Genomic DNA, 25,675 nt, shown 5'->3' on the forward strand with positions numbered 1-25,675 from the left:
GAAGAAGTTCCGGCTGCAGCCTCTACCCTCCGGCATTTTAGTCAAATCTGGAGTCGAGTCCATGCCAATCTCAAGAGAGTTTCCGCTCGCTATAAGTGCTTTGCAAATAGGAAGCGACGGGCAGCTCCTCAATACAAGGTTGGTTACAGGGTATGGCTCTCTACCCACAATCTTCGTTTAAAGGTGCCCACTATGAAGTTCGCTCCAAGGTTCATTGGTCCTTATCCCATGTTACAAGTTTTGAATCCGGTTGCCTGCAAATTGGGATTGCCTTCCCATCTCCGGATACCAAATTCCTTCCATGTCTCTCTTCTTCGCCCTCTTGTTTTGAACCAGTTTCATTCCAAGTCCCCAAGGCCAACCTCTGCAGAGGCTGAAGAGGGTACGGACTTTGAGATCAAAGCTATTCTTGATTCTCGCTATCTTCACAAGAATCTACAGTATTTGGTGGAATGGAAAGGTTTTGGCCCCGAGGAAAGGAGCTGGGTCAAAGCTACTGAGGTTACGGCTCCCCGACTGGTGCGGATGTTCCATTCCAGACATCCAACAAAACTTGGAAAGTGTCCAGGGGCCACTCCTGGAGGAGGGGGTACTGTCACACACCAGAGGCGGCTTTCGACGCGCTTACCCCTGCGTGTCTGCTGGTCGGTGTTGCGGCCTCTGCCTTCGGTGGGCCGCAGGCTCCGGTGTCTGGCTGGCGCGGCTCCCGGCGGTTCTCCGGGGCATGGCCACCGCCATGACACCCGGCTTCACGTGGTCGGGGGGCGGGTGACGTCATCAGACTGCTCCGCCAATCCAGCGGTGGCGGGGAATTCAAAGTCAGACGCCGGACGGAGCCTCAGTGCCTGAGTATCGTCTTCCCCTGATGTAGATGCCAGTGCTCTTGTTTCCGGCAAGGATCTCTGCAGTTGTACTCCAGTGTCTCCGGCATTTCCAGTCTGCCAGTTCGTCGCACCGGTTCCAGTGTCCTCAGCGGCCGGTATATCTCTCTGCGGTCCAGTCACCAGTGCTCCTAGGAATCAGCGTGGCTGCGGGTCTCAGTCACCGTTCTCAAGTTCTACAAATTAACAACGTCTAAAACCCCTGCACTTCAGTTCCTCACATCATCAGCGTCTCAGTCACCGTTCTCAAGTTCTACAAATTAACAGCGTCAAAAACCCCTGCACTTCAGTTCCTCACATCATCAGCGTCTCTGTCACCACTCACAAGTTCTTTATCCATCTGTGCCTTTATCATCATTTATAAGTTATCAGTGACTTTTAAACATCTCCCACAGTTTCTTCAGTTACCAGCATCTCTAACCCTGCTCATAAAACCCTTCAGTGGGTCTGGACATTTCCCTCATTTATCCCTTTTGTCATTTGACTTTAAGTTGTTTTCCCTACAATAAAATTCTTCAATATTTCATCAAACTCCACTGTCAGCGTCCTGTATGAGGAAATCCTATATTAGGCCTCCCCTTTTCCGGCTCAGTTGTGGTTCCTCTTCCCAGCCATCGGAAGAATCCCCGAGTTCACAACACCCTCAGTCTAGGGCAGTGACAGTCTAGTACCGCATTCAATAGGTCAACACATTATGGGCCACATACATTACGTCGACAGGTATAAAAGGTCAACAGATGAAAGATCGATGTGCATTAAGGTTGGCAGGTACAAAAGGTCTTCAGGTTGTCATGAGAATGGTCGACACACAAATGGTTGACCCTGTCGATCTTTGCCACTGTCTACCTTTTAACTGTCGTCCTTTTGTTCCTGTTGACTTTCTAACTCTTTGGAACTAATGCATGTGGACCATATGGGGTCGACCTAATGACTGTCTACCTAGACGCTGCAGATCTTCTATGCCACACCCCCCAATACAGGACCCACAATCTTTTATTCTTACCCCTGATGCACCTAAATTAAGTAGGTGTCATCTATTCATTATTTAACACTTAGGGCCTAATTCAGCATGGGTTGTAAATGTGCGAAAATCACACACCTACGACCCTTTACTCTGACATGTAGGGGGACACCCAGCACAGGTAAAGTCCGCCCCACATGCAGGGTCCTGTGTCCCCCCCCCTCGCAAACATGCGAGCGCATTGCAAGACGGTGATACTCTTGCATGTTTAGGGTTGCCCTTTGCCTATGCAGCCTAGCTTATTATTTATTTATTAACAGTTTCTTATATAGCGTAGCAAATTCCATTGCGCTTTTCAAATGGAAACAATGATAAAACAAAACTGTGTAATAACAGTCAGACATAGAGGTAGGAAGGCCCCGTAAGCTTACAATATATAGGAAAATAGGCATTGATACACAAGTTGCATAGTTGTCCACCAGATTGCAAAGGTTTTCAGTGGGCTGCATGATATGGTCTTACAGCAATGATGAACCAAGGCAGGAGGAAGGGAAAGTGAAGGAAGAGAAGATATGTGAGGATATGTGGAGGATATGTGTGGACTGTACAATGGGGATATAATTGGACAAGAAAGCTTATAAAGGTTATGTGAGTGGGTCTTGAATTTGATAAGCTTGCCTGAAGAGTTGAGTTTTCAGAGACCGCTTGAAGGTTTGGAGACTAGAGGAGAGTAATATAGTAACATAGTCGGTGAGGTTGCAAAAAGACTAGTAGTCCATTGAGTTCAACCTGAATTATATTGCATAATATAATAATCTATTTAGGTTAAAGGCTATATCCTCGTATATCTTTTTCCATTAGAAATTTGTCTAACCCATTTTTAAACGCATTGACTGAGTCCGCCATTATAACCTTCTCTGGCAGTGTATTCCATATTCGTATAGCCTTTACAGTGAAAAATCCCTTCCTGCGCTGAGTGCAAAATTCCTTTCCTCAAGCCTTAGTGGGTATCTGCGCGTTTTGTGTAGAGGTCTCTAAGTAAACAACTCACCTGATAGCTCCGCATATTGCCCCTTTATATATTTGTAAATATTAATCATATCTCCTCTTAATCGTCTAATTTCTAGTGTAAACATATCTAACCTAGAAAGCCTCTCCTCATAGTCCAGTGTCTCCAACCCCTTAATCAATTTGGTAGCTCGCCTCTGAACCTTTTCAAGTTTTAATGTGTCTCTTTTATAGTGTGGTGGCCATAACTGTACACAATACTCAAGATGCGGCCGAACCAATGATTTGTACAGTGGCAGGACTACACTCTCATCCCTTGTCTCAATTCACCTTTTAATGCATGCTAACACCTTAATTGCCTTTGTTGCTGCACTTTGACATTGTGTGTTGCTGCTAAATCTACTATCAGTGAGCACGCCCAAATCCTTTTCTAATACAGTATCCCCTATTTTTTTCCTCATTTAATTGGTAGGTTGCATGTTTATTCTTAGTCCCAAAATGCATAACTTTACATTTACCACATTAAACCTCATACACCTGTCAAAGTCAGAAAAATATCACTATGCACACTGCCATATTTGCACCTCATGCGAGCTCCCGCTGCGCGTGCAGGAGCTCTCCCGTGCGTGCGCATACTCGCAGTCGCGTGCACCCGCAGGCGCACGATATGCGGATTTACGGTAGAGTTTGTATGCGTCTAGCGGGCGACTCAATCGATATATATTTTAACCATATAATGTATTTTGTAGATCATGGTCCCTTTGATAGATTCTGAAAGTTTAGTTAATATAGCATGTTCATGGACAAAGAGATCCCTCTTTGTTTGATACAAAGGGTCAGACATGGGTCATACAGTGGTGTTTAGTATCCATCGGAAGAGTATTTAATTAGCAATATTCCGGTGTTGGTTTGAAGCGGATTAATCGCTCGTGCGAAAAGTTATGGACATAAGAAGTTTATGTCCATTTACTATTATTTACACTTTATTATCCATGCGGCGGGAAACCTAGTTTCCCACCCACCTGAGCAGTTGGAAGTAGACACAGCCCACCTGTATGAATCAACCTATGACCTTTTGTTATAATGCGAAGACGAATTCCTGTGTCCAATGAACAATGAGATTGTAGGGACCATTGAATTGTATTGTGTGTGGGGCATAAATAGACAAGCCGATCGTATCCAGCTCATTCTCTTCAACGGTTCTCAGTGCTGATAATCGGGAGCTGGATATCTAGAGGCGCATGCGATTGTTTCCCTTTGTGCGTAAGTTTTCTCCGCAATCATATTGTTTTTCTTGTTATTGTGAGCCATATCTCTCTCTCTCTCTTCTCCCCTTTCCCTCTCTTTTCCTCTTAAAAGTGTTATTGTACTGTTATTGTATTTCATGTGTAGTTATCTGGTTAGGTAGTCTATGTTATATTGGTAGTGTATGACTTGTATTGTATTATTCTTTTGCAAGTATAAACATTCACATAAGGCGTTAGACCCTAAGATCAGTATCTGTATATTTCTTATATTTTTAAGTATACTCAGAGCGTCGGAGACGCTCGAACAGCTTTTAAGTTAATAAGGTTACACTGTGTTACATTCACACTCTATCTCTACACCAAGGTTTACTGCATAATACACTGTTTTATGGTATAGTTATAAAGGTTTAACATTGTGAGCGTCTGCGCCGCTGGTGATCTCCTCGTGGTCCCGAGTGTCCGCTACGCTATAGCGAATCATTACGTTAGTCGGCAGCCAATAGCGTGCCTGCCTGTGATCTCTTGGTCGTGAGCGAACGTGACGCTTGAGCGTCTCGACTACGGCTAAGCGATTGTTACTAAACGTGCGTACCCTTACGGTATTCCATATGTTAATAGCGTACAGTGTTCTTAGACCTCTTAAAGGGTTTTAAGTAAGATAAATATTTAGCTTTATCAATTGGCGGCTCGCCCGTCCTTCACATATCTGTACTAGGTAATTTCAGCAGACATTTTCCATCAGCAAAGGGCGGGAGATCATATTCCTCGCAGTGCTGACTGGATAAGCGTCTGCTTCGCTTAGTAAAGGGTGCTGAAGGAATCCGGGAACCGGAGGTAAGAACAACACGCAAGTGTCTTTTAAAACTGTTTATTTCTGTCTTGCGTACGCACACACGCATATCTGCATTTCTTTTTATTCGTGTATTTTCATATCACTCTCCTGTTTGCCATTTTATAATTGATAAACGTGCTAAGAGAGATTTGTCGCTATTTCATAGTTAAAGTGTAAAAGTAATACATTAAGGGATAAATTGCAAAGCACGCACGCAGCTCTACCTAAAGATACAAGGAGAGATTGGTGTGGTGCTCGGTAGATGATCAAGGATCATCTACATTGATAAACGTGTTAGTTGTGTTACGGTGGATATCTGCATTGCGTACACGTGTCTCTAACAAAGGGCTGAGACTTGCGTACGCAACCCAAAGGCCGACACACGCAGCGTATATTACGCAACGGAGCGTCCGGGTACGCCCACGTAACTCAAATCACACGATAAGTGTTATTTTAGCAGGCGAAGAGGTGGCAACGCGATAAATAGCGCAAGTCTATTTCAGTGTCCGAAATTTAAGCTAATAGATCCTTCTCCAATTTACAACACATCTGGTCTAAAGGAAAGAAATTTCTGCGCAGAAATAGAAATATAAATAGAAACAAAAGTGTACATGTGGTGAGTGAGTGTTTGCATATATAAGTTTTTACAATTTTGGGGATTGAACCACAGAAATCATCGAGTTCTCGTGAAGTACATACGTGTAAGTGACATACATGGTGGCTAGGGAGGCATCCCTTGTTAAACATATAAAGAGCATTAGAGTGTAGCAGACCAGGAGGTCATACTGTAGCAGACCAGGAGGTCAGACCAGGAGGTCGCATAACAGACCAGGAGGTCGCATAACAGACCAGGAGGTCCAGGTACAGCAGACAAGGAAGTCCGCTATAGAGTCAAGTAGCCCAACACCAAGAAGGGTTGGGGCGGAACCCATATAGGCCATAAAGCTCAGGCTGAAGGAATTTGCAGCTGCTGAATGTCGATTCCGTTGGTCGCTCCGTACATAAGATTAGTTGCTTATGTACTGAACGATTGTACCGCACGTAATTGTGTGCATTAGTTAGTAATCTGACCTAGTACCATTTGTGTACGAAAAGGGTCATAAACGCTATTTGTACATTCTAACGTGATTTGTGTAATTTTTTATTTTTAAAAGGGAAGTTCGCTGGTCACTCAGGAATTATCCAACAACCCCACAGTTACTGGAAAGGGTTAATGCTCTGCGGATCACACTCACATGTTCCAGTAAACAAAGGTTCATAGGGGCCCTGGGTCGAGTACGCCAGCACTATATCAGTGTGGAGGTCGTATTGGTCGGCGTGGGCGAGTAAGTGGGGTACTCGGTAAACTACCACCGTCAACCTATCTTTGAATATTTTGGTTTTTTGTAAGGGTTCGCTGAAGACCCTGATATAAAGGTCAGAGGTAGAGCAAGCAACACCTGCAAATTATGGGGGCCAGTTGTTCAGGAAGGGGGCGATCAACCTCGGTTCGGGTTGATTTAGTGAACCGACCAATCGGGTCGGCAAGGTACGTAATGTGTGAAAAATACGGTTCACACACAGAAGTTTTATGTGATGAATGGGAGAGAATGACGGTACATGACGGGGAGAAGTTCCCAAGAGTAGGCAGCTTTAGCCCAGAAGTGTTACTAAATCTAAGGAGAAGGATATGTCTCATTAAATCAGCAAAGAGACGAATCAAACATTATGATTATTTGCAGTTATGGCAACAGGAGGGTGAAATACAGAGAGGATTGGCTCAGGCGGCGGGATCTAACCCTATCAGGAAACTGATAGCCACGGCACCGCCGCCACCATACATATCAGGAGAGAAATTGGTTGCGGAGAATGACGCACTAAGGTGTAACAAACAAACACTTAGCAACTGTACAAATGTTAAAGATAATGTTAATAAGTTAATCAATGCAAGTATTAACCCGTGCAAGTTGTACCCTGTTTTGAACTTTCCCCAGGAGTGTGATCAAGAAGACGAAGCATCAACAATATCGGCGCTCTCTCTAGCAGCCACCATATCAGAGACAACAGTAGGCACGGCCCAACCCTTGCGATTAGTAACAAAGGCCCCTAGCGGAGGGACAGGTGAGGTCGTATCAACGGGTAAGTACGGCACCTTACACTATGCTGAAACCATTTCACCGCAGGCTGTAGAATCTAATCAGAATGAGGTTATTAAACTTGCTCCCGTCAGGGTAATCGCAGTTCCCAATGGGAAAACGGACACCACAGGAGTCACTCCTATCAGAAACATTGCCATGTACAGCCCGTTTTCCCGAATGGAATTAAGACCATAGTGTCTGAATTCCCTGATCCTTGGAAAGATCTAGTTGCTAGCCAGAAATACATCAGAGACCTAGGGAACACTGTAGAGCCCAATAACAAAGACTGGCAGATATTGCTGAGGGCATGTTTACCCTCCAATGTCGACTCAGCTCAATTTTTAGCTGACTGTGGATTGGATCAGGATGTACCCCTTACAGATGTGTACAACAAAGACAATGTAAAAAGAATAAATTTACAGTTAAAGGAGTATTTCCCAGCTGTAGCCAAATGGAATAGAATTTTTTCCATTAAACAAAAAGAGTCAGAAACAGCTGCTGAGTATTTTCACCGGGCACTATTAGAAATGGCAAAATACACTGGCATAGAGGACATTAGGACCAATGCAAATCATCAAGAAGTAGCAGTATCTGTGCTAATGGATGGTTTAAAAGAAGCATTAAAGACAAGGGTACAGACCACGCAACCATGTTGGCGAGGTCTGTCGGTGGCTACTTTGAGAGAGGCTGCTATTGATCACGACCGGAATATCACCAGACACAGGGAGTCACAAGGTGATAAGTTAATGGCCGTAAGTATACAGGCCCTGACCACAAAGCAGCCTTTGTTTAAATCACCAAACCCGGTGGGTAAGTCAAATGTGGTAACATGTTATTTTTGTCATAAACAGGGACACATAGCACGAGACTGTAGAGCGAAAAATTCACAAAGATCATACCAACTCCCTAGACAACGACATGACACACGAAATTGGGATCAGGGTCCACAGAGACGGAGTTATGAGCCACATACAGGGGAAACAAAAAGATATCCCCCAAAAGGAGACTGGCAAACTTCTGGCAGTTCCCATTTAACCCCTTCACAAGTAGTTGCTGCCAGCGGGATTCAGGGAGGTCACCATACCCAATAGGGGTGTGGCCATACCTGTAATCTGCAGCCAGTAAAATTGATTGCAAGTCTTGGAAGTGAACCCGAAATTGCAATAAAGGTAGCAGGTAAATCATTAAACTTTCTTGTAGATACGGGGGCGGCCAAATCAGTGATAAATTCGACAGTGGGCATGAGAACCACTGGTAAGACAATTCCAGCCATAGGAGTAACGGGAGTAGTCCAGCACTACCCTGTTAGCAAACCAGCAGAGATTACAATAGGGCCTTTACATACCAAGCATTCCTTTTTGCTGGCTGCATCGGCACCGACTAATCTCCTGGGAAGAGACTTATTGTGTAAAATGGGGTGCGTCATTTATTGTACTCCTGAAGGTGTATTCTTGGACATACCTGAGAATCACGCTCAGGAAGTGCGAGACATGTTAGACTCCCCATCAAAATTACTGTCACATACCATTATGACAAATAGGACTCCATCCCAAGTAGAAGAAATGACATCCCAGATACCAGAGTCACTTTGGACTAAAGATGGACAAGACACTGGATTAATGGCAAACGTAGCTCCAGTAGTTGTGCAAATAAAAGATGGTAGGATAGCTCCAAAAATCCCACAATACCCTCTGAAGCCAGAGGTGGAGTTAGGAGTTTACCCAGTAATAGAGCGCTTGCTACAACAGGGCATTCTGGTAAGAACATCCAGCACTGCCAATAGTCCCATCTTCCCTGTGAAAAAGAGTGGGGGGAGGGGTTACCGGCTAGTGCAGGATCTAAGGGGGATTAACAAAATAGTTGAGAGTCAGTTCCCCGTAGTGCCAAATCCAGCTGTCATCCTTATGCAGATCCCTCCCACTGCGAAATTTTTCACTGTTATTGACCTCTGCTCCGCTTTCTTTTCGGTACCCCTGCATCCTGACAGCCAATATTTGTTTGCATTTACATACAGAGGAGTCCAATACACATGGACTCGATTACCACAAGGTTTCATAGATAGTCCAAGTATATTTTCCCAAGCTTTGCATGATTGTTTACAGTCTTTCCAACCAGAGAGTGGATCAGTATTGATACAGTATGTGGATGATTTACTACTGTGTTCAGATTCATTGGAAGCATCCCTGAAGGATACGAAACAGCTCCTGTTTCATCTTTCAGACACAGGACACAAGGTTTCCAAAGACAAGTTACAATTATGCCAAACTAAAGTAAAATATTTGGGACACTGTCTAACACAAGGACTGAGACACCTGACCGCTGATAGAATTCAAGCAATTAGAGACATGACTCTGCCACAAACCCAGCAACAGATCAGAACGTTTTTAGGAATGTGTGGGTATTGCCGTAACTGGATCCCAGGGTTTTCCATTCTAGCGTTACCTTTGCAGGAGATGGTCTCCTCAAACAAACCGGATCGGATTTCGCATACAGACGAGTCCGAGATGGCATTTGAGAGACTTAAACAGTGCCTAACGCAGGCACCAGCATTAGGTATGCCAGACTATGGGAAACCCTTTGAGCTGTACGGAACAGAAAGTGCTGGTTGCGCGGCAGGCGTCCTAACCCAGAAGTACGGTGATGCCAGCAGGCCGGTAGCATACTACAGCGCTCAGCTAGATACGGTAGCGCGATCCCTCCCCACATGCTTGCGAAGCGTTGCTGCGATAGCATTGCTAGTAACGAAAAGCGAAGATGTAGTGCTAGGTCACAACCTCACAATTCATACACCACATGCAGTGTCAGCCTTGCTAAATTCTGCCCAAACCAGGCACGTCTCATCAGCGCGGTTTACAAGATGGGAATTGGCACTAATGGCCCCCGTAAACATCACCATAAGGAGATGCAGTGCATTAAATCCTGCAACATATCTCCCAGGTGTGCCTGGACAGGCACAAAGGGTGGAGGATGAGAGTGGTGGGGAAGGAGGATTTAATACAAAGGATGACACACATGATTGTATGGAATATTTGACCCAAAATTTCACCGCAAGGCCTGACATCAGTGACAACCCACTGGAAGATGTAGATCTTACCTTCTACACGGATGGTAGTTGTCACAGACAGTCAGACTCGGGAGACTTGTGTACTGGATACGCAGTCGTAGACGACCAAGGCACCATAGAAGCTGAACCGCTAGGCCCACCTCACTCAGCCCAGGTTGCTGAGCTGGTCGCCCTAACCAGAGCATGTGAATTGGCTAGGGGCAAGTCAGCCAATATCTACACCGACTCTAGATACGCATTCGGGGTAGTCCATGATTTCGGAGCCCTATGGCGCCTCAGAAATTTCATGACGGCAGCTGGTACACCGGTAGCGCATGCAGCTCACATCAAAAGGCTTCTAACAGCGATACAGGAACCCGACAGAGTGGCTGTTATCAAGTGTAAAGCACACACATATAGCCAAGACCCAGTATCACTTGGTAACAGCCGAGCAGACGAAGCTGCTAAGTTAGCAGCCGGTACCCCCAGACAAACAGACACCACACAATTGATGGTATTCAATACCATCAACACACAGAAGTTGTGTGAGATGCAAAATTTGTGTTCCACACAGGAAAAGGCAGTCTGGAAGGCAAAGGGATATGGCCAGGAGTCCTCAGGACTCTGGACGGATGGACAAGGTAAACCAGTGGCCCCCAGAGCATATCTTCCATGTTTAGCTGAGGCAGCACACGGGCTGACTCATCTGGGCAAGGAGGGAATGTGTAAGTTGGTAAAAGCATATTGGTGCGCCCCAGGATTTTCATCTCATGCAGGTAAAAGAGCAATGTCATGCCTTACCTGTTTGAGAAAGAATATCGGAAAGGCAATACCAACAGAACCATCTCATATCCCACCTACAGGCGGCCCTTTCCAGGTAATACAGATTGACTTTATACAATTACCCCCTTGTCGAAATTTGAAATATGTACTTGTTTGTATAGATGTATTCTCAAATTGGGTCGAAGCATTTCCTGCGGCCACAAGTACCGCTATGTTTACTGCTAAGAAAATTGTGCAGGAATTTGTATGTAGATATGGTATCCCTAGAATAATCGAAAGTGATAGGGGTACCCATTTTACAGGTGATGTCTTTCAAGGAATGTGTAAGTTGATGGGAATTGATAGCAAGCTGCACACTCCATACCGTCCCCAGGCGAGTGCGAAGGTGGAAAGAGTGAACAGCACTATTAAAAATAAACTGAGCAAAGTTATGGCAGAAACGGGATTGACATGGCCAGAAGCTTTACCCATTGTACTGTACAGCATCAGAACCACTCCCAGGTCCCCTCTTAATCTGTCCCCCTTTGAAATCTTGTTTGGTCGACAACCGCATGTTATGATTAACCCTCAGGATGATTTGAAGTGTAACAATGAAGTGACTGTAAAATACTTGATTAACATGAGTAAACAGCTAAGGAATCAAAATAATAATTTGAAGTTGGTGATTCCTGATTTACCAGATAGTAATTGTCATGACATTGAACCTGGGGATTATGTAATGATACGGAATTTTCTACGCTCAGGTTGCCTTATTGACAGATGGGAAGGACCATACCAAGTCTTATTGACTAGCACTACAGCATTGAAGGTTGCCGAAAGAGAGACTTGGGTTCATTCGTCCCATTGTAAGAAGGTTGCTGATCCAGAGAGGTCCCGTGATAAGGAACAGACGGTAGAGGAAGTTGTATCACTGGAGTGTCTGTTCCAGGAGGACTGAGGCGGCACCTGAGCATTGAAAATCACAAGATCAAAAGCAGTTGTCGACTCCCTGTTCCCTTTTATTGTTTTTCTCCACTTCCCATCCCCTCTCCCTCAAATTATTTTTTCCCCCTTCTCATTCTTCTCCGTTTCCTCCTATAAGATGGACTTGCCCCAAGAGACTGTGATCCGGATTTTCCTGTTGACCATGATGTTGACCAGAGCAGTCTGTTCCGGCGAGAGTACCATGGAGGTCGAGAGAGGTTCTGGAATGGGTTCTGATGACAAAGATGGAGGCGTAGTTTTCCAAGAACAACATAATCAACAAGCAAAGGCGAGTATCAGAAAACGATCCGATAACATAGACCATAGAAGGAATTGTGAAGGATTGTAAGCTGAAGAAAACTGTATCTGTAGGCTCTGTGACAATGTAGTTGAGGATGGCTGCATCAAGAAATGCCAATCCAGTTTTAATATCCACATGGACCGGCATCCCTTGAGTGACTATCACTCCTTAGTGGGTAGTGTGTTAAATCAAACAGATTGTTGGGTATGCTCTCAAGTACCTCAAGGTCATAGCATATCAGGACTAGTACCATTTCCTTTAACGGTAGGGGAGGTACTTGAGCTAAAGGGTGGGAGACCGGTGGACAGGAGGTTTAATATCTCCAGTCCTCCTAGTTTGAAGCTCCACCAATATCATGTGGATAGATCCCTAATATGTTTTAACATTTCCAATCCCCGAAAGCCGGGAAATTGGGAAGTGTCATGGAGTAACCAAACCATGACCTTTTCATATAGAGCAGATAGAATGCCGACAGATACAGAGCTTATACGCCACATAGCCAGTAGAGAAAAATCTTTCCGATATAGGTATACCCTAGGAAATAGGATTACGAGAGTTGGAGAGGTATCACCAGGATACTGTGCACATATCGTACAAACTGATACGTGTACTAGACAGATGGGAGAATTAGGGTTAGGAGATTTCACATGGAAGATGTGTAATATGGTTATGTCCTACTCTGTCCCATATGTTCTCCCCGACGATGCATATTTCATATGCGGGAGGAAGGCGTATAAGTGGCTTGCCCCAAACTCTGAAGGATTGTGTTATATTGGAAAAGTACTGCCTGAGGTAATGACTGTATCACATACTAAAATGAAAGATATACACCGTGGTGCCCAAGCTCCTTATACTCACACTCATTACGAGCACGTAGTTAAACGGCACCTGATAGAAAGAACAGAGCATCCGGCCTCTGACATGATCCATGAATCCACCGGGATTCAGGTTCTACTCGCGTTAGACATCACTCGCACCGCCAGAGGAGTGTTGAATTATAAATACATATCTGCGCTTGCAAATTTGTTAGACAATATCACTGAAATGTATGACGACACTTTTAGGTATACCGGAAGGGAGCTTCAAGCTTATAAAACAGAACTGGTTCAGCATAGAAAGGTTCTCAATTATCTCACGGCAGTGACAGGCGGATATTGTGTCACACTGGCAACGCAGTACGGCGTGAAATGCTGCACATATATTACGAATAGTACCGAGGATCCGGTCGAGGTCATAGACCAAAAGATGGATGACATTCTCCAATTAAAGTGGGAATTTCGCAGGAGACACAATCTCACCCTTGCTGCTGTGGGTAATGAGCTGACTGGTTGGGTATCATGGTTGAACCCGCGAAATTGGTTCTCTGGTTTAGGAGAATGGGCTCAAGGAGTCATAATGGATGTTGGGAAGTTTCTCCTATGTATCTTAGGTGTTGTCATATCGATTGGCTTGATATTTAGATGCGGTCAGGCTTTAACGAAGTGTAAACGAAGTTTAAGGAGTGAGGAAATTGTAATTCCAATGGATTTGATCTATGACCCAACGGTAGAGACAATGATGTGATGAAAATGCGATTATACGGTCCGTTTCTTTCACCTGTTTTTCCGTTTTCTCCAAGGTAAAAAGGCCCACTTGGACGAGGAATTTGATGATCCTGTATACAGACAACAGATGGATTAAAGAAGAAGTTTTGACAACCTTATACACAGATATTTGATGAACTATGCCATAGACCCCCAGTTTCCCTAGAAATTTTAAAATTACGCTAGCCCAACACTTTTGTAAGTCTATGGACATTGACAAAGCTTTTTGCCCACACCTTTTGGCAAAAGCCCAAAGAAGACTGCATTCAACAGACACCGAACAAGACTTCAACCGACAAATGTTCATTAACCTGACATAGAATACCACTGCATTTACCATAATTGTGTCTTATCTTCATCTCTACAACCTTCAGATAATAACACACATAGTCGATAGGGAATACCAGCACAGATATCAGCAATCACATATTCCCCCATTCATGTATCATCAACTAAAATGTGCTCCCCCATTTTTGTTACAACCAAAAGCCGAAAAGAGCTCGGTAAAGTTTGACAGCCCATCCACAGACCCTTAATACGGGATAAGAAGGAATTCAAATGTATACTTCGCAATACCTCGAAGCTTGATCTAAAACACGTACGGCACGATGATACATGACCCCCCAAAACATGGATGCATACACACATGCTTCTGCTATCTCACTAGGTCATACCCTTTTCACACCTTCTTCTCTCCTCCCTTACCCAATCATGGAAATGTATTTACACTTGACATATATTTTTCTCGTTTTGAAATGTTTTAGGAAGTGGCAGTTATTGTTGACTGCCAAAGGGTGGACTGTCAAAGTCAGAAAAATATCACTATGCACACTGCCATATTTGCACCTCATGCGAGCTCCCGCTGCGCGTGCAGGAGCTCTCCCGTGCGTGCGCATACTCGCAGTCGCGTGCACCCGCAGGCGCACGATATGCGGATTTACGGTAGAGTTTGTATGCGTCTAGCGGGCGACTCAATCGATATATATTTTAACCATATAATGTATTTTGTAGATCATGGTCCCTTTGATAGATTCTGAAAGTTTAGTTAATATAGCATGTTCATGGACAAAGAGATCCCTCTTTGTTTGATACAAAGGGTCAGACATGGGTCATACAGTGGTGTTTAGTATCCATCGGAAGAGTATTTAATTAGCAATATTCCAGTGTTGGTTTGAAGCGGATTAATCGCTCGTGCGAATAGTTATGGACATAAGAAGTTTATGTCCATTTACTATTATTTACACTTTATTATCCATGCGGCGGGAAACCTAGTTTCCCACCCACCTGAGCAGTTGGAAGTAGACACAGCCCACCTGTATGAATCAACCTATGACCTTTTGTTATAATGCGAAGACGAATTCCTGTGTCCAATGAACAATGAGATTGTAGGGACCATTGAATTGTATTGTGTGTGGGGCATAAATAGACATGCCGATCGTATCCAGCTCATTCTCTTCAACGGTTCTCAGTGCTGATAATCGGGAGCTGGATATCTAGAGGCGCATGCGATTGTTTCCCTTTGTGCGTAAGTTTTCTCCGCAATCATATTGTTTTTCTTGTTATTGTGAGCCATATCTCTCTCTCTCTCTCTTCTCCCCTTTCCCTCTCTTTTCCTCTTAAAAGTGTTATTGTACTGTTATTGTATTTCATGTGTAGTTATCTGGTTAGGTAGTCTATGTTATATTGGTAGTGTATGACTTGTATTGTATTATTCTTTTGCAAGTATAAACATTCACATAAGGCGTTAGACCCTAAGATCAGTATCTGTATATTTCTTATATTTTTAAGTATACTCAGAGCGTCGGAGACGCTCGAACAGCTTTTACGTTAATAAGGTTACACTGTGTTACATTCACACTCTATCTCTACACCAAGGTTTACTGCATAATACACTGTTTTATGGTATAGTTATAAAGGTTTTACATTGTGAGAGTCTGCGCCGCTGGTGATCTCCTCGTGGTCCCGAGTGTCCGCTACGCTATAGCGAATCATTACGTTAGTCGGCAGCCAATAGCGTGCCTGCCTGTGATCTCTTGGCCGTGAGCGAACGTGACGCTTGAGCGTCTCGACTACGGCTAAGCGATTGTTACTCAACGTGCGTACCCTTACGGTATTCCATACGTTAATAGCGTACAGTGTTCTTAGACCTCTTAAAGGGTTTTAAGTAAGATAAATATTTAGCTTTATCACACCATTACATTGTCCAAACTTCCAGTTGACTTAAATCGCTCTGTAGAGACTCCACATCCACATCTGACTTGATTACCCTACATATTTCAGTATCGTCTGCAAAGATTGACACTGTGCTTTCTAGTCCTTCTCCTAAATCATTAATAAATATATTAAACAATAGGGGCCCCAGCACAGAACCCTGCGGTAATCCACTAATTACTTTAGCCCAGGTGGAAAACATCCCATTAATCACCACTCGCTGTACCCTGTAATCAAGCCAATTACTTACCCATGTACAAATAGTGTCATAGAAGCTAATCAAATTAGTTTGGCGTGACCTATTTCTCATAAAACCATGCTGGTTCTTATTAATAGCATGTGAGTTCTCAAGTAATCCTGTATGCTGTCCCTTAGTATACTTTCCAATAGTTTTCCCACTATTTAGGTCAGACTAACTGGTCTATAGTTACCAGGATGAAGTTTAATACCCTTTTTAAATATTGGGACTACATCCGCTATGCGTCAGTCCTTTGGTACCATGCATGATCTAAGTGACTCAGTGAAGATCAGATACATATTCACATTACACCACACAGTATGAGCCAAAATTCACATTACGCCACACAGTATGATCCAAATTCACTTTATGCCACACAGTATGAGCTAAAATTCATATTACACCACACAGCATGAGCCAAATTTACATTAGGCCACACAGTATAAGCCGAAATTCAAATTACGCCAGACAGTATAAACTGAAATTTACATTATGCCACATAGTTTGCCGCCAGCAGTGCCAAATGCACATAAAACCCCCATTCAGGAAACTGCTGACTGCTTGACTCAGCTATTATATTTATGTAACCCTTCTCTTTTAAAAAAAAAATTCCTGAGTGCACCCACAGATCTAATTTTTTTTTTTTGGGGGGGTAACTTCACTTCATGGATGTAACATAATCATATTATTCCCCTTGCCCTGGCCTGGCCCCCCTCTTTCCCCTACAATAGAAGCAGACTGCAGTACTGAGCAGTGACTTACAGTCTCTGCTGAACTGTCTTCTGCTGAATGTGTCCTTCAGCAGCGGCTCTGAATCCTACTGAGAGGAACACTGAGGTTTGAGAGGGCAGGAGGAGAGAGAGGGAGGGCCGGCAGAGAGGGAGGGGCGTGTGACATCATCACGTCACATCCTGAGGCAGAGCCAGGACAAAGGATGTTTCAACGTGACGTAAGTCCCCCCATGTGTGGCCGCCGGCACATCGTCCTGACCGAGCGGCGGGCGCAGCTCGGTGATCACAGTGACAGGAATGGGCAGCACACACGCGGGCTTCGGCGATCATCACTGTGCTGCAGCAGGCATGGCATGTGGGGGGTGCCGGACATAAGGGGGTGCCTGTGCACCCCAGACACCCTCCCAGTGCGCACACCTATGCTGCAAACCTGCTCATATTTGTGCACATCTGTTGACATAACCAGATCTTTGTGGACCCCCCAGCAACCTATTAAAGGGGCCCCTGTTCCAATGCTTCATGACAGACACCTCTCTACAGAAGTTTTTTTATTTTTTGCCTCATATAGTGCCCTAGTTCATTTTCTGGACCATAGTAGTGCCTAGTTATTGTTATTGTAGTGCCCTAGTTTATTTTATGGACCATTGTAGTGCCTAGTTATTGTTATTGTAGTGCCCTAGTTTATTTTATGGACCATTGTAGTGCCTAGTTATTGTTATTGTAGTGCCCTAGTTTATTTTATGGACCATTGTAGTGCCTAGTTATTGTTATTGTAGTGCCCTAGTTTATTTTATGGACCATTGTAGTGCCCTAGGGCCTGATTCAGATTTGAAAGCAAAGCAAAAAAAGCACATAAGTTTGTATCTGGAACAAACCATTTTGCAATCCAATAGGAAAAAATACATTTATATTTTTTCTGTGCAGGGTAAATACAGTCTAATTTTGCATGTAGCCCACAAATGTTAGATTTACTTTTACACTGCAATTTAGATTTCAGTTTGGACATGCTCCACCAGATCAAAATCTCTCTGCACATGTTACATCTGGCCCACCTGCAGTGCAGCATGGTTTTGCCCAGTTGCTTACTTTTTTGGTTTGCTTCAACATCTAAATAACCCCCTAGTTCACGTGATACTACACAGTATCCCCAATTCACATTATCGCACATTACTGTGTCCCCAGTTCATATGACACACTATTATGCAACATAATGATAACAGTGCCCCAGTTCATATTATGTCACATTAAAATGCCCTCCATTTCATTTTTTACCATATTAAAATGATCAGGTCCAGGGGTATAACTAGATTTATTGCAGGCCCCAAAGCAAAAGTTTGTAAGGGCCCTTATGTACAACCCACTGGTGAAACATGCATATAACACGTGTAACTGAGACAGGGAGATGGGCCCCTCCCACCTCAAGGCCCCATAGTAGCAACACTGCCCGCACCTATGGTAGCTAAAGCCTTGTATATAACACATGTAACTGATAGGGAAGATGGGCCCCTGTCAGCTCTGGGACACATAGCAGCTGCATACCTCCCAACATTGGGAGATCAAAAAGAGGGAGTCTTTAGCACGGCAAAGCTGCGCGCCTTCGAAAGGGGGTGTGACCTAATGAAAGGGGGCATGGCTTTGCGGGATTGCCGTGACCGCTAGTTACGCCCACGTTTTTTTCATCACTATGGGGGCATACCCTCCAACATTTTAAACATAAAAATCGGTACAAATTAGAAAAGAGGGCGTTTTCCTATACTTTCAATGGAAGTTTGGAGAGCCAAAAATCGGTACAGACCATTAAAAAAAGGTACAAGAACCTGCTAAAAAGGTACAGCTGGAGGGTATGTGGGGGCATGGCCAGCGCTCTGTGAGCGGCTGACCATGCCACCAGCCCTTCTGCTCCTTTGTTTATTCACTGCTACTCTGCTAAGCAGAGCAGCGAGTGACAGGCGGCCTCCCAACTGCCCTCCCACCGCGGGACACTGAGGATCGCTGGCGGGACAGTCCAGTAAAAAACGGGAGTGTCATGCTAAAATCAGGACAGTTGGGAGGTATGCAGCTGCACTCCCTGCACCTATGATAGCTACACCCTTGTATATGACACATGTAACTGTGAGAGCGAATATGTGCCCCTCTCAGCTCTGGGCCCCATAGCAACTGCACAACCTGCACCTATGGTAGCTACATCCTTGTATATAACACATGTAACTGTGACAGGGAAGAATGCCCCTCTCAGCTCTGGGCCCCATAGCAGCTGCATTCCCTGCACCTATGGTAGCTACATCCTTGTATATAACACATGTAACTGTGACAGGGAAGAATGCCCCTCTCAGCTCTGGGCCCCATAGCAGCTGCATTCCCTGTACCTATGGTAGCTACACCCTTGTATATGACACATGTAACTGTGACAGGGAAGGTGGGCCCTCTCAGCTCTGCATAGCAGCTGCACTCCCTGCACCTATGGTAGCTACATCCTTGTATATAACACATGTAACTGTGACAGGGAAGAATGCCCCTCTCAGCTCTGGGCCCCATAGCAGCTGCATTCCCTGTACCTATGGTAGCTACATCCTTGTATATAGCACATGTAACTGTGACAGGGAAGAATGCCCCTCTCAGCTCTGGGCCCCATAGCAGCTGCATTCCCTGTACCTATGGTAGCTACACCCTTGTATATAGCACATGTAACTGTGACAGGGAAGGTGGGCCCTCTCAGCTCTGGATCCCATAGAAGCTGCACTCCCTTCACATATGGTAGCTACACACCCTTGTATATAGCACATGTAACTGTGACAGGGAAGGTGGCCCATCTCAGCTCTGGGCCCCATAGAAGCTGCACTCCCTGCACCTATGGTAGCTACACCCTTGTATATAGCACATGTAACTGTGACAGGGAAGGTGGGCCCTCTCAGCTCTGGGCCCCATAGAAGCTGCACTCCCTTCACCTATGGTAGCTAAGAACTTGAACACGTGTCTTTTTTTATGCAGGTATGTAGCGGAATAATGGACAAGATATCATGGACAGCGGATGAGCAAGTGAATTATCTGTATGCTGGGTGGCCCAGAATTTCAGTGCGCTCGCCACAAGGTTTATAACCAACTCTATGTCGACATGAATAGAGAAAGTATAAAAAAGTCCAAAAGCATGTAAAATTTAAAAAAAAAAACGTATCTACCTTTTTTTATGTCAAACATTTTCATGTCGACCTTTTGACCCTGACAGCATTTTGACCGTCTCGACCTTTTGCACTGTCTACCTTTTTAATGTCGACCTTTTGATCCTGCTGACCTTTTGACCCTGTCGATCTAATGTCTGTCTAATACCCCTTTCACACCGCACAAATAACCCGGTATCGACCTGGCATATTGCCGGGACGACACGGGTCGGTGTGCGATGTGAAAGGGGCATAGCCAAAATCACGGGTCGCCTGACCCGGCAATTCAACCCGGGAATAAAGCAATATTATACCCGGGTTGAATACCGGGTCAGTGGATGCGTAAACGGGCTCCCAGGTCGATGCGACCTGGGACCCGTTTACTACAGCAGGGAGAGGCGGCGCGGAGATTGTCTCATCTCCCAGCACCTCCACCTCCGCCCCCCGCTGCCAGCTCCACCCCCCGCTGCTATGGCAACCCACCCGGCATATTGCCGGGTCGGGGAAGCCAGCAGCGGCGGCCAATGCCAGAACCCACCCGGGAAGGACCCGTTTCCAATTCCTGGGTGGGATCCGGCATTGGCAGTGTGAAAGGGGTATAACATATGGTGTCTATCTATTGCAGGCCTGGCTAACCTGTGGCTCTCCAGCTGTTGTAAAACTACAGGTTCCATCCTGCTTTGCCACAGTTTTGCTATTAGGGAATGCTAAAACTGTGGCAGAGCATGGAGAGCCAAAGGTTTGCCAGGCCTGATCTGATGACTGTCTAACTAGAAACTTTCTATCATCCAAATACCCTTCCCGCAGCCTAAACCTATCCCTCCCCCTTAGTGCCTAACCTTAACCCCCCTTCTGTGGCTGGCTAAAACCAGGTGAAATTCAGGCTAGAGTTTAGCCAGCCACAGAACTAGGGAGGCCAATCCTGGGCCGTTTTTTCAATTCCGGGATTCGGGATTGAAAAACGATCAATCCCGGGATTCCCGGGATTGCAGTAGGGATCAGTGAAGAAGGGTGTAGGGAGCAGCGCTGGAGGGTAGGTAGCGGTGCGGGAGGGTGTAGGTAGCGGCGGGGAAGGGAGGGAGGGTGTAGGTAGCAGTGCAGGTGAGTGTAGGTAGCTGGGCGGGAGGGTGTAGGTAGCGGTGCGGAGGTTGTAGGTAGCTGGGCGGGAGGGTGTAGGTAGCAGTGCGGAGGTTGTAGGTAGCTGGGCGGGAGGGTGTAGGTAGCTGGGTCGGAGGGTGTACAGTAGGTAGCGGGGAGGGTGATGTTAGCACTGCACGGAGGGAGGGAGGGTGGGTGTAAGTACCACTTACTATTAGGTGGGCGCCAGCCATGGACACACTGAACGCGGCGGCATTTCAAATGAAGCGCCGGCCGCCAGCCAACCAGAGCTGGCGGACCAGCAGCCAATCAGGGAAGCGGCCGCAGCAGTCGCTCCTGATTAGCTGCCGCGGCAGCTTCCCTGATTGGCTGCCGGTCCGCCAGCTCTGATTGGCTGGCGGCCGGTGCCACATTTGAAGTGCCGCCGCGTTCAGCATTCGTCTATGGCTGCCGCCCGCCTAAGTGTAAGTAGTATTACTTACACACACTCCCTCCCGCACATGCGCAGTGTAATCCCGTGAATCCCGGGATTGGATGCTCCAATCCCGGGATTGAAATCCCGGCATTTTTGGGCCCAAATCCCGGGATCCCGCCGATCCCGATCCCGGGATTGGCCTCCCTACACAGAACCTGTGTAATTCATAGGTGTCCCAGATTAAAGGGATATTATGGTCATCCTACTAAAACTAAACACCACCCACAGCTGTTAATACTTACCTGTGGGACCCTGTTTGTCAGGATTCTGTTGTCAGGATCTAGATCCTTTTGTGATGCCTCCTTTCCGCGCACACACACAGAAGAAATAGGCATGTTTTTTTTATTGAGGGATATTCTGTAAATATTCTTAATAAATATGCTCCTTGGACTCACTTAGCCTTTGTTATTTAAACTTGTACTGGGTACGGTGCTGAATAGCATGTTAGCACTGTATGGCCTGTCAAGACGAATTTTGGACCCTGTCCCGGGAAGAATAGGCAAAGAGACATTTCAGGAGTGTATGTGATGCATAAAATGGCTTCACCTAAGCTCAAAGAACAATCTGTCTGTCATCCAATACACCCCATTCCACACAGTTCCCACTTCAGTAACTATTAACATAAAGTGTGTTAGATCATTAATTAACTAATTAATTAATTAATTAATTAATTAATTACAACAGTTGATAAAATGGAAAGTTAGCATCTGGTATAACATTGGTCAGCTACAGAGAAAATAAGCTAGCAGATTCTAAAATATCCAGTGGATGGGAGGTAACTTGTGGCATTTTGATAGAATTAGGAGGGGCTCAGTATAACAGCAGGGTTTTAGTAACCCATAAAGGACTAGCAGTCACTGCAGAGCTGGAACACACACCCTCCTCTCCAGCCTCAGTAACAAGCACCTCATCCTCCCCACTACAGCCCAGCAATCATGACTGATTTCAACGGCTACTGGAAAATGCAAAGCAATGTGAATTTTGAGGATTATCTCAGGGCGCTTGGTGAGTCTGCTTTTACATGGTCTGTCCTTTTAGGCTGATTTCTCCACTGTCTGGACTCAGGAACATGGGTAAGGGTTTTGTTTTGACTTTCTCTGGATCAATATACTGCCTCATTCATTGTTACAGGGCTGATCCTTTACCGATCTGCATTTCTCCTGAGTAATACCCACTGTATGCCTGCATTAGGGCTTCATTAGGCAGGCAGGAATGTCCTTTCTTTAATCTGGAATTCAAAGTCTTGGTTCACTCACAGCTCATATTTCACCAGTGCTGGGATAAGCACACAGATTTTGCCTGCGGTGTGGGTGGTTTTTTTTTTTTTTGGTTTTTTTTTTCCCCCTGTGAAAGTTCCTGTTTTTATCCACAGAAATGTTTAATGTGCATTATGTATTCCTGCTATAAACTGATACCAGAAATGTAGTGGAAGTGTGTAAAGTCCACTATTGTTCCCGTTTTTTCTTTACAGAGGGTGATAAGAATATTCTACCTACAGATGTGGTTGGGAGTATCCGTAATAAGAGGGAGATGAGGTCCACATGTTTCTGGTTCATGCCTGTCTTTAAACTTTGTTACTGTGTATAAGTAAATACACTGAAATATATTCTGTACTACATGTGTGATTTGATACTACATGACATCTGTTATGTCACTGATACATCATGACGTTAAAGAGTTATTTACTATCCCTCTCCTTTGTGCAAGAGACCCTCAGACAAAGGCACTTGGTGATGTAATTATCTAGCACTTAACCCTACGCATCCTCTTGTACAATGTATCTACAGAAGTTTGCTGTATAATGTCAGAATTTGGGGTGTTCACCTGTCATGCTACAAATATGAAATAGTTTTTGAAAATTGTGACTGTTCTTGTGTTTGTGGCCATTTGTCGCACTAGCGCAAGTAAGCGGTCTTTGTTCACACACAGAAGCGTAATCAATCACACCTTTGTGCGTGCCCAGGCCAGTACACGTGCGCGCACATGTATATGTACACAGTACATCTAAGCAAATTCATATATACATTTACTAAGTACAAACAAACTGGTGTTATGATCTTTAACTTGTGGGAATAATTTTACTTCCATTTACCTGGCATGTATGGGAGTCTCGGGAACCGCACCTCCATGTTTAACAAAACAAATAATTTGGTCCAATAGACCTCCCCTATAGACTGCTGCTTTGCAGTCCATTTTTTTTTTTATCACAAACTGTTTAATGTTAACATTAGCTGCCTTTAGTAAATAATCAGTTCTGCTATAGTAACACCAATTGCTCACATTTTTGCCTCCCTACTGCTTGTGGCGACATCTGAAGTCATGACGATGGGACAGCGCTTCCGATAAGTGACTATTCCAATAATAACTCAATTATCAACTCCTTCACGGCTTGCTTATTGACAGTGAACAAGCTGCTTGTACTATAGGTGCTGCCATAGAAGGATTTGAAGATCCCTTCCTGGCGATCCTATAACCCGTAGGCTACAGTAGACCTCATCTGAAGATAAGCTAAGCGTTTCATGGTTTGGTAAATTGGCCTAGACTGCAATCCCCACTGAGAGTAATAGGGACTGTGGTCTGCAGTGTTACTGTGCCTAACACACAGGCGGTATCTTGGATCTTTGCTGCATTAGATGTTTCTTATATAGCCATGCTTAATTACCTCTATAATGTGGAAACTGCTGTATCTGCTTAATAGGCCCGAAGATCTGTCATTATACGACCTTAGTATCTGTGCCTACCTACAGGCTACAAGGGGTATATCTAGGGGTCTGGGCGCCCCTGGCAAAGTAAGGGACTTTCACCCCCCCATATTTGAATTGGGGAAGGTGCTGAAGCGGAAATGCCAACCAAGGCCAGGTAGTATAATCAAGTAGAAGTGCAGCGCAGCGCACTACCCAGTGGTGCAAGTAGAAAAAAATCCTTAGTGGTACTGTGGGTATGGCCATAGGCCACATGGGGCATGGCCAATGAAAATGGGGGTGTGATACACATATGACCCTAATAGTGCAGTGCCAGATGTACACATGCCCCCACAATGCCAGATACACATGTGCCCCCACGGTGTTAGACATGCTCCCACAGTGCCAGATACACATGTGCCAGATATGCCCCCACGGTACTAGATATGCCCTCATAGTGCTAGATATTCCCCCACGGTGCCAGATAAGTCATATAGTCATAGTCCCCATCCCCCCTCCCAGCACATAGCCATAGTCTCCACCTCTCCCAACACAGTCATACAGTAGTCCCCACCCCCTCCCATCACATAATAGTTCCCTGCCAGCATAGATAGCCATAGTCCCCCTCCCAGCACATAGCTGTAGTCTGCCCTTAGCACATAGTAGTAGTCTCCCCCACTCCCTAAACATACATAGACTCCCCACACAGCACATAGGTCTAGTCCCCACCCCACAACATCCCAGCAGATAGCCGTAGTGTCTGGCAATACCTGCTGTGCCGAGCTACCTGTGATGGAGGGTGGAGGTTTGCTCAGCAGGCAGGAGCTGGCGCCAGTGTCCGGCACTGCACCAAACTACGTGAAGAAACTGAAAATAAATTACAGCTCCCAGCAGCCCTTGCCGCCGGAAATTCTGACAGTAAGGGCTGCTGGGAGTTGAAGTTTATTTTCAGTTTCTTCCCTGTAGTGCATTGCTGTGCCGGACACCGGCGCAAGCTCCTGCCTGCTGAGCGATCCTCCGCCCTCCATCCCAGGCAATGCACAGGCAGATCGGCACAGCAGGTATTGCCCGACACTACAGCTTAAGGGACTCCACCCATTGGCCGAGGGTGACACCGTCGGGCGGCGCCCCCTGTTCGCCTGGCGAGTGCCATCCTGGCCAATGGGTAGATACGCCCCTGATGGCACCTATTTATAAAGTAGTATTATTAGATGGATACCCGCAAATTATCCCCTGAATGCATCTACTGGGTACCCCCTGCTTTTGACCACTAAAGCAATCCCCATAGGGTGGGGGCTTATTTCTTGTGGAATTTAGAGCTTGGTTCTGACCACTAACACCATCAGCCATTGTAGCCTGTAGGTTAC

General features: G+C 45.3%; 1 protein-coding gene across 1 annotated transcript in view; it reads left to right on the plus strand.

The window, feature by feature from the left end:
• Window positions 1-22,348: 22,348 nt before the first annotated feature.
• Window positions 22,349-25,675, plus strand: part of RBP1 (retinol binding protein 1) — a 67,206-nt gene continuing 63,879 nt past the window's right edge. Inside the window, exon 1 of the mRNA XM_063915637.1 lies at window positions 22,349-22,632. Coding sequence (XP_063771707.1) covers window positions 22,563-22,632 — 70 coding nt within the window. The 5' untranslated portion in view covers window positions 22,349-22,562. The remainder of the gene's footprint in view (window positions 22,633-25,675) is intronic.

The sequence above is a fragment of the Pseudophryne corroboree genome, chromosome 4 (assembly GCF_028390025.1).
Source record: "Pseudophryne corroboree isolate aPseCor3 chromosome 4, aPseCor3.hap2, whole genome shotgun sequence".
NCBI lineage: Eukaryota > Metazoa > Chordata > Amphibia > Anura > Myobatrachidae > Pseudophryne > Pseudophryne corroboree.